Consider the following 10,687-nt stretch of genomic DNA (forward strand, 5'->3'; position numbering starts at 1 on the left):
AAGGGGGGGAAAAAAAAAAGGAAGGGGGCAGGCAATGCAAATACTCATGAAATTAGAATTTTCTGGTGCAACGGAGGCTGGAGACTGCTGCCCTGAAACAATCTTAAAAACATTTAATCCATACGACCCGTAATGTCTTCTTTTTTTTTATTTTATTTTTGGTGTACTGTTGAATTGGATCCGACTGGTACAGGAGTTGTTTGCCCCTCTTTCTCCAGCGGAGCACCTGGTGGATCCAAAGGCGCACCTTTGGGACTGCAGTGCAGCTTCTTGCCACTAGGCCACCAGAGCTTCCCCTAATGTCTTCTTGAAATGAAATAAGGAGGTAGCTCTCAGGGGTCATCAAGTTGGCTCTGACCTGACTCACAGTGGCCCCACAAATAGCACAGAAACCCTACTCCATGGGCACCAGTCTCACTTCATAATCTCTTCTGCATTTAAATGCTTTACTGCAGCTGATATAGCTATCTCAGTGAGAGTTGTCTTCACTTTCACTGCCCTACTTTTCCAAGCATAATGTCCTTTTTTACAGGAAGTGGACCCTCCTGATAAAGTCCAGAGTCTGTGAGACGTCTCACCATACTTGTTTCTATGGGAGACTCAGGGTGCACGTCACTGACACAACTGTTGCTAACTGCTGCTCAGTCTAGTACGATTCACAGCAACCCTGTGAACAACAGGTCTGAACTACCCTGTGCCAACCTCACCATCTGTTATACTTGAGCCCATTGCTGCACCCACTGTGTCAATCCATCTCATTGGGGGGTCTTCCTCTCTTCCACTGACTTTCTAAGTATGATGTCCTTCTCCAAGGAATAGCCTCAACCAATAGCATGACCAAAATACCAAGCTTCACACTGCTGTCTCCAAGGAGCCCTCTGGCTGCACTTTCTCCAGGCCGTATGTGTTTGTTCTTTTGACAGTCCTTGGGCTCTTCAGAACTCTTCTCCAACATCACAACTCAAAAGCATCAATTCTTCTTATTCACAGTCCAGCTCTCAGGGGCACAGCAGGTGACTGAGAAGACCATGGCTTGAATCAGGTGTAATTAAGCTGACATTTTTGCTCTTCAGTACTTGAGAGGTCTGTGATAGCAGATTTTCCAAGTACAATACTTCTTTTTACTTCTTAACTGCTGGTATTGGTGGTGTTGATTATGGTTCCAAGTATGAAGAAATAACGTCACTCTTTTCTCTATTTATCATTATGTTGCCTATTGCCACAATGTTGTGTACCATAGTCAGAACCAACCCACAGCGGACCCTCCAATGGGTTTTCAGAGACAGCAAATCACATGGGAGGAGATAGCCCATTCTTCTCCTGTGGAGCAGCTGATGGCTTTGAACAGCATGTCTTCAGGACTGCAGCAAAGCTTCTTGCCACTAGGCCATCAGAGCTCAATGCCACAATAGTTTAGCATAATTGGAAAAAAGGTCTGGCTCGACCACTGCCCTTTTTTTAAAGAACTATCTATATACAGGATCAAACTGGCAACAGCTACTCACAAGGTCAGGGGGATGCTGCCAGCTCACAGGTATATGATTCAAATCCACCAGTTGCTCCATGCGATTTGCTGCCTTTGAAAATCAAAGTCAGCTGAGTCGGTTCTGACTCAAAAGTACATAGCAGTGCAACAAGGAATGAATGGAAATCCAAAGTCTCTGTAAACTTGCATTAAAATTAATAAATTAAAACAAGTGAGCCAGAGGAAGGGAAAGGGAGGAAGGAAAATGTGAAACAATGAATTAATGAACGTTCAACTTTTCTGTAAACTTTCATTAAAGTCACGATAAAATAAATTATGTTCTAATTTTTTTTTAAAACAGTACATAGCAACAACTCAAAAGGTCAGATAGGAAGCTTATGTGACAGTCAGTTTATGTTAAAGGAGGAGGAACAACCTGGAAAGGAGAGTGAGAATGGCTGCACAATTCAAAGAATGTGATCAGCTTTACACGTAGCAGCTGAACTGTTCTGCTTTACTTCTTTATTTTTCAACAACAAAAAATTTTTAAATGAATATTTTCAACTACATGAGTCCCCTCTGACATTATCTGATACAATGATTACAACTGTAATCCCAAAATAGAAATGACTCCATTACTTCTGGAGATAGATTTCCTTTTCACGCTAGCACTGTAAATGTCTGACATGATGATGTACATTATCACTGTAATTTATCACTTCAACAAAATTATGACCTTCAGCTAAATTTTAAGATAGGCAACACATACAGAGGAAAACATTCCTACTTGTTTATTTAGTAAATATTACAGGACAGAGTAGAATTTCCTCATAGGGTTTCCCAGGCTGTAATCTGCTGTCATGGACTTCATCAAATTGCTGATGAGCAATGATGTCAATTTGAAGACTAAGGTACACCTGATTCAGTCCATGGTCTTTTCAATCATTTGCTATATATCTGAGTGCTAGATAATAGGTAAGGCTAACAGAAGGAGAAATGATGCTTTCGAGCTGTGGTGTTGGAGAAGAGTACTGCATATCCCATGGACTGTAAAAAGAACAAACAGGTATGTCTTGGAAAAGGGGCAGCCAGACTGTTCCTTGGAGGCAAAGATGACTAAGCTTTGTCTCCCATACTTTGGGTTAGGTGAGGCTATTCCTTGGAGAAGGACATCATGCTTGAAAGGGGAGGGTCAGTGAAAGAGAGAAAGACCCTTAAAGTGATGGACTGATGACAGTGACTGCAGCAACAGGCTCAAATGTGTCAGAGATGATGAAGATGGCAGAAACAGGGATCAGAGCTATCGTTCATAGGATCACTAGGAGTCATACTCGACTCAACAGCACCTAACAACAATTTTTATGAGAGCAGAACACTAGGTCTCTCTCCTGTGGAGTCACTAGGTGGATCTGAACTGTGTACCTTCTGGTTAACAGCCAAAGTTTAACCACTGTGCCTCCAGAGTCCCTTCATAACTATTTGCCAACCACTTATGTGCCAGGCACCGGCAAAGTACCATGTGTAAATACTACTTTACTGTTTTCTCAACCCTCAGGGAAACACAGATGACCAGACTGTTAAGAGTCGTGCCTAAGGAACATTGATTTAAATCCAAGTGTGGCCAAAAGTCACCGAAGATTTTTAAGTAGGTCACGGAACAATTCGTCTGTGAGGAGGCCACACTGGCAGTTGTGTGGACACTGAAATGCTGAGGAGAAAAGGCAGATGTGGGAGCCCAGTGAGAGAAGACAGTTGTCACTGGACCTCAGGCAAGTGAGAAAGTCGGCTTAGCACTGTGGGTGAAGGAATGGAGGAGACAGACTCCTTGTCAGAGACTTGGTATTAGCAGTCTTAACTTTTAATCCCTTTGGGCAGACTTCAATTCTTTGTGCCTCAGTTTTCTGTACTCAGAAATGATGCCTGGAAAACTCTAACATGAAAAAAAGAAACACCCCAATAATCACAGTAAAACTGCCATCAAGGGGGCTCCACCTCAGTGACCCTCCATTGGAGTTCTGAGGCTCAAAGTGAACTGAGAGGAGGCCTGTCCACCTTTCTCCCTCAGAGCCACTGGTGGACTTGAACCACTGAAGACTTGGACTTTAGGTCAGCAATGACACAGACTATGAAAAATACCTTGTTAACTTCCTTGAGAGTGGTTCAGCTAAACTGACTTTCCCTTCCACGTAGGACATTTAAACCTGAGTAAATTGTTCCCGGGTTCACGCGCAGTTATACACAAACACTGCACTAACGTCATCGTGAAACAAGCTCCCATTTCACACAGAACTTAAAATTAAATGGCTGTGCATAAATACGCAGAGTAAGGTGCGTCTCCCAAATTAATACAAGTCTAGTGTGCACCTGAAATTTGTGCTTTTCCACACGCATTCTTTTACTTCCTCAGTGCAGAACAACGAAGAGGATGTAAGGAGACTCTTAGGGGTTAAAGCATGAAAAAGCTTCTGGTGTTCCCACTAACTATTTACCTTACTTCTGTCACTACATTTTATTTAAAACCTTACTGTTGCTGCTGTTGTTAGGTGCTATAAAGGTGGCTCTAGCTCACAGCAACCTCATCCACAGAAGGAAGCACCACTGGACCCTGCCCCATCCACAACCGGCCACTGTGACAGCTGCTGTGTCAGGCCATGTGCTGAGGGCCTTCCACCGTCTTCACTGACCCTCTACTTCACAAGCACAATGCCCTTCTCCAGGACTGGTCCATCCTGAGCCTATCTGTATAATACGAAAGAAAAGTCTCAAAAATCCTCCTTTCTAAAAAGCATTCAGGCTGCAACTGTTCCAAAATAATGTGTTTGCGCTTTTGCCAGCCCATGCTCTAGTGAATATTCATCAAGGCAGCAATTCAAAGGCCCCAATTCTTCTTCAATGTTCCTGATCCACTGCTCAGCTTTTGCATCATATGTCATCATTTGGTGCAGACACGTTGATTACAACTCACAGCAACTCTGTGAACATCAGATCTGAACCCTGTGCTGCCCTGTACCATCCTTACGATCAAGTCCACTGTGGGGGTCGCTATGTCACGCCACCTCCTTGAGGGCCAACTTCTCCGTCGCTGACCCCTTACCTTTCTGCACCATGATGTCTCTAAGGACCGGTTCCTCCTGAAAATATGCCCAGAGTAAGTGACACACAGTTTCACCACCCTGGCCTCTAAGGAGCACGTAAGAGTAACTTCATCACATGTATCATTGGAGGCAAATAAAAATACCACTGCTTGGGTGAACTGCACCCTAGTCCTCAAAGTGACAGCTCTGCTCTTCAACACGCTGAAGCAGTCTTTTGCAGATCTGTTCAGTGCAATAATCTGTCCATCTGATTTCTTGACCCTACATTCCACGGGCAGAGATTGTGGATCCACGTCCTTGACAACCTCAACCTCTTCTCCGTTTATCATGATGGTATCCTTTGTTAGTCAGTGGCAGTAATTTTTGTTTTCCTTTGGAGGTATAATCCTCACTAAGCTGACATCTTTGATCTTTACAAGTAAGTGCCTCAAATCCTCTTTACTTCAGCAAGATTGCGCCACCGGCACACGCCATCCAGGGAGGTGAGAACCCGCCGATACCGACTCTGCGTTCTCCTTACAGCCCAGTGCCTCAGATTATTTACTCAGGACACACAGTGAATAAGTGTGGTGCAGTAATACGGCCCTGAACCACACCTTTCTTGATTTTTAAACCACAAAGTAGCCCCTTGTTCTGTTCAAACCAGATTATTTGAATAACTGCTTCTTGTGTCTAAGAGCACAATTAAATGTTATGGAATTCTTATTCCATACTTAAGAAAAACATGTTAGAACCCACAGTCAAATGTCGTCTCTGCACAGAAAACATAGGTAGACATCTTTTCAGTACTTTCTGCTTCCAGTCAAGCTCCATGTGCCATCAGGAATGATAGCCCTTATTTCACATCCTCTTCTGAATCTGGCGAGAATCTATGGCAGTTCCCTGAAACACTTTTTTAATTATCACCAGGAAAATTGTATTTATCTGTGATATTAATGATACAGTTCAGTAACTTCTGCATTTAGCTGGATCTTGTTTCTTTGGGATGCATACAAATATGAATCTCTTCCAGTCAGCGGGCTGGGTGGAACAGCCTTCCACATTTGCTGGTTAAAACAAGGGAACCCTTGTAGAATTGCACCCCTTCGTCAAAGCATCTCCACTGGTAGTCTCTCAATCCTGGAGTCCTGCTTTTCACTAACAACTCAGTACCACTGGTTCCTGATGACATTAAGCCGCCTGAATAGCTAAATCTCAACTAATTCTTTGTGACACAGTGGCTATGTACGCCGACCATCTTCAAACGATGCTTCTCGTGTTGTTCAATCATCTACCTGTAGAATCCTTCAGTATTACAACTCCACTCTTGAACTCATTCTTCAGTTCTCTTAACTTGGGAAATGCTGGGCATAATCCCCCTCTCATAACTTTATTAGGGGGCAGCAGTCCTAGAAGAGCCCTAGGTACTAGGATACCAGTAAACAAAATAAGGCACCAAAAACTCCCTTGTCCCCAAGTAGTGAGACTACAGATATTCACTGATTTTCTCTTCAGGCTTAATATCCTTCCAACAATGTAAAAACCATTCTGAAGACCCATCAACATATACAATCCCACATTATTTACTAAGCAAGTGCTACATGCAAGACCGTGCAACAGAAGGATAATGGAATATGGCCCTTATGTTCAAGAAGCGTACAATCTAATGTGGAGACTGGGTATTTATAGGTGGAAAACAAGAAGTGATGTACACCGAAAAACAGTATTGAAAATAAAGAGATGTCTTTCAGAAGGCGTGGTCAGACAATGCTTCCCAACTAGGCAGAATGTGAGCTGAGCCCTCAACGACGAACCAATCAACATCTGTGATGTCAGGAGTCAAGACATCAAAAGCTGTGCTGCTCTGGGGAAAATCTCATGTCAAGGGTCTCACCTAAGTGAAAGCTGTCAGTTTAAAGACAAAGGTGCACCTGATGCAAGCCATGATATTTTCAATTGCTTCCTATGCATCTGAAAGTCGGACAATGAATAAGGATGACAGAAGAACTGATGCCTTTGAACTGTGTTGCTGAAGAGTAGTACTGAACATCCGAGGACTGCCAAAGGAATGAACAAGTCTGCCCTGGAAGAAGAACAACCAAGATGTTCCTCAAAGGCAAGAACGGTGACACTCGGTCTCATAGGTTTTGAGCACACTGTCAGGAGAGACCAGTCTTTGGAAAAAGACATCATGCTGGGAGAAGCGGAGGGTCAGAGGAGGAGAGGAAGACCCTCAGCAAGACAGACTTGACACAGTGGCTGTATGCACAGGCTTGAGCGTATCAGGGATGAGGATGGTGCCCGAGAGGTCAGGGTTCAGATCTGCTGCTCCTAGGGTCCCTATGAGTTGCACCTAAGAACTAAAGGAACAGATTTTAGAGAATATTCTAGAAGAGAGCACGCACACAAGGTCAACACGGTATATACTGAAGGCTTTATTATTAGGAAAAAATTTAAACATGCCAAAGTAGACAATAAATTCAAGTTACCAACTTACACTGATTCACATTTGATAGGCTTTACTACATTAAACTCGGAGAGGAGTCTATTTTCCCATGCTTCTACATATCTCACCAATTCCATTCTCAGACGAGGTCAGAGTGCCAGCGTGGTCTCCACATACAATAAAATAAAAGGCAAATCGGGTTTTTAAACTCAATCAACTCTTATCTCTATACACCAAAGGCACTGGAAAATGACAGATTATCAAAAAACCAGTTAATACTTCTGAAATAAATTCTCCATACTTAAACTTTGATAGGGAGCTCTGGTGGCCCAGTGGTAAGGAGCTATGCTCCCAATCTAAAGGTACATGGTTCAAATCCACCAGCTGCTTGGCAGGAGAAAGACAGGTAGTCTGATCTTGTGCAATTTATGACCTCTGAAAACCCACTGGAGGGTCAGCTACTAGTCAGTTCCGACTCCATAGTACATAACAACAAAGTACCTTAATGAGGACAAAAAACTTAAGTTTAACACATCACTAGCACTAACATACCTTGGGTAGTTGCACTGGCCCACAGAGCCTCCGTTTCATCCTCTACTAAAAAGACAAGTACAGCTGCCTGAGGGGCTTGGGAGAACTAAAGAGAGTCAATCAAATAAGATATACTTTCTCCAGCTCACATCTTGCTAAAAGCAAGGAAAGTGATTTCAAAGTGCTTCCTGGCCAACTGACACAAACACAGAGAGCTAAGGCTGGAAGAAACTCCTTAGAATAAATCTTGGAAACGCCTACTTCACAAGATAATCCTCCCTTAATTCACGGATCTGATCAGAAGTTACACCGAATTGTCCGTGGTCAACCTATAGTGGAAAATTATCTCCTCCCATTTCTTGACCTGTGTTTTTCTCTCCTTCTGCCACTGACAGCCTTTACTGGCCACTGACACTGACTTCATTTCTCTACCCACTGCAATCTTCTATTTGGCTTCCAACACTGTAAATTTTTACAGGAAGACACTGTCTAGTTCCTTCCCTGGAGTCACCGGTGGATTCGAACTACTAACCTTTCAGGTAGTAGTCCAATACATCACCAACGATACCACCACAGTTCCTTAATGTACAGTCCAAAGAAAAACAACAATGGGGCCAGCAGGCTTTTTCAGCTGGCCTTTGTTTCATAACTGAGTCTATAAGAACGCTCGGACTGTTAGCACTGTTGTTCTACATCATCTGTGACAGAGAGACAGCTTACTAGAGGCCCAAATTCTCTAATCTCTTTAAATGCCTTTAAAAAAAAATCACATGTACACAAAGGTTCTGGCGTATTTTGCATACTCTTCCCACAATTTTAAAAAAGCACATAGTTCTCAAGAGGTCACAATTTGCTAACCAAGAAATTAATTCTTCCTTTGGATTATTCCATCATCCTCTTCAATTACCTTCTTCATCAGACTGTCCATGCATTGTTCAAATTCCCTCTCTCATCAGCCAGTCCTTTTTCTCCTCTGTGAGCACATGAGTCTTTTGACTCTTCAGGGCCCCAAAGACCACAATCATATCCAGCTTAAAACCTTTTAACAAAAGGCTTTCCTTTTCAAAGCTTTTACCAACATCTTTGATGCCTCTCTAAGACAAATACAACCCAAGGAGTAAAGATAGCGCTCACTTTGCAGCTTGTCAAGAGTTTAGTCAAGTTTTTCACTTACTCCTTACAAGTCTGTGACAAAAGCTCTGTTGCTGGGTGCCAGCAAGTTGTTTTCAACTCAAAGTGACCCCACTGACTGAGTAAAGCTGTCTCATAGAGTTCTGCCCTATGAATAGATTTCCAGGTCTTTCTCCCGTTGGAGCTACAACCTTTAAATTAATAGACAGACACTTAATTTTAAAATTAAAGAAATGGAGCACTTAATACTATCTTCAACTACCAGATCAACCAGTTATAAAACAAGTCAGTGGTCAACTCTGAGCTAATGCTAAGCACTATGCTTTCTTCTCTCTCAATTATACTCTCTTGCTTAAAAAGAGAAGTAGAGCTTCGGTAGTCTAGTCCTTAGGCTGCTGCGCTGCTTATCAAAAAGGTGAGTGTCTCCGATGGTTCAAACCCACCAGCCCACTGCAAAAGAGAGAAAGAGGCTGCCTCCTCCCATTTCTATTTGTTGCTGTTATTGTACAATAGCTCTGAACCCTGTCCCATCCTGAGCTGATCTCCCTGTCTCTGACACACCTACGTCCAATATCCCAATTACTCAGTCAATCCACCTCATCTGTGATCTTCCTCTCCTGTGCTGTCCCTCCACCCTTCAAAGCATGATGTCCTTCTCCAAGGACTGGTCTCTTCTGTCCACGTGCAGGAAGTATGTGAGACTGAGCTTGCCTCCGAGGAGCAGCCTGAGCTTGGAGGATCACCACCCAAATGGATGGTAGTGAGCTGATTCTAGGGAGGGAAAGTCTACAGTTTTGCTCCAAAACACATTTGCTTCAAAGGGCAAACAAGCCATCTCTCTAGAGATTGCAATCAGACTTCCCACTCCACTGACTGCTATCACCTGCTGCTTCACGCGCCAGCCATGCCTCCTTCCAACCAGTCAACGTGCAACGTTCACCCTCATGGTTAAAATCACCCTCCCAGACAGCCTCTCCTGCAAATGTGCCACCTTGCATCATTCAAGGAATCCTCTCACCTCCCCTTTTCCCCCAAGCCATGGCCCGCCCTTCTCAGAAGACGCATGCTGTCACTCCATAAACGAGGGTATGCTTCTAAGTCCAGAAGGACTATTTCACTTTAGGGGGCCCACATAAAGAGGCCACTTTCATTTCGGAAGAACTGAGTGCCCATGTTTGCAAGGGTTCTGCCCAAGCCCCAGTGCCCCCAACAACTTCCTTTCCAAAGTCTGGCTATCCACGCAGGTTCTTCGTCACCAGCGACTCCCCTCCACAGGGCCCCTGACCCTTCCCCTCCCAAGTTTCCCTTCCCTCCCGCCTGAGCCTCACACCCTCACCCCTCACCAGCCTGCTCCCCATCCCAGAGCGAGGCTGCAGCCCCACCATCCAAGTGGCTCCTCCTCTCTCCCAACTTCGAAGTTCTGCCTCTTATCACCTGTTCTCACCAGAGCGTCCTCTGGGCCCCTTGGCCCACCCTGGCCCTGGCCACCCCCACTGCATCCTGCCGATCCCTCCATGCCCAGAAGCCACCCCCCCAACAAGTCAGTTCCTAGGTGGCTACGGGATTGGAATTCGCATCCGCGGGATTCCCACCCTCGGGGTCACGCTCCCCATTCTCCATCACCCGCTCCGCCCAAAGGCCGGGTGACATCCGCTGCCCGTCGCCTCCTCCTCGTCCATCGCCCTAGGCGGACGCAGAGTGCCCGGCCGTCCCCGGGTGCAGGGTGCGCGCGCGCCCCGGCCACCCAGCACGCACCTGTTCGTCCGCCCGGTCCCCCCCCCCACACACACATCACAGACGCCCCCGGCCGCGCCGGCGCTCGGCCCCCACCCTCGGCCTCCCGGAGCCCCGCACTCACCAGGAGTAGGTCTGCTCCGCCATGGCGCTGACTCTCGCGGGCTCCGCTGCAGGCTGGGCCGGGCCCCGGCTGTGGCGAGTGGGTAGGTGGGTGGATGGACGGAAGGAAGGACGGACGGACGGAGGGACAGCCGACCCGCTCTCGCTCCGGAGCGGAAGGCGCGGCCGGGCCCGGCGCTCACC

General features: G+C 45.5%; 1 protein-coding gene across 1 annotated transcript in view; it reads right to left on the bottom strand.

Annotated features, from left to right (window-relative positions):
- SPPL3 (signal peptide peptidase like 3) overlaps positions 1-10,578 on the bottom strand; it is a 168,768-nt gene extending 158,190 nt beyond the window's left edge. Inside the window, exon 1 of the mRNA XM_006890438.1 lies at positions 10,506-10,578. Within this exon, the coding sequence (XP_006890500.1) occupies positions 10,506-10,528 (23 nt within the window). The 5' untranslated portion in view covers positions 10,529-10,578. The remainder of the gene's footprint in view (positions 1-10,505) is intronic.
- Positions 10,579-10,687: the final 109 nt, after the last annotated feature.

Source organism: Elephantulus edwardii, unplaced genomic scaffold, assembly GCF_000299155.1.
Source record: "Elephantulus edwardii isolate Elephantulus edwardi_28Jun2011 unplaced genomic scaffold, EleEdw1.0 scaffold00089, whole genome shotgun sequence".
Taxonomy (NCBI): domain Eukaryota; kingdom Metazoa; phylum Chordata; class Mammalia; order Macroscelidea; family Macroscelididae; genus Elephantulus; species Elephantulus edwardii.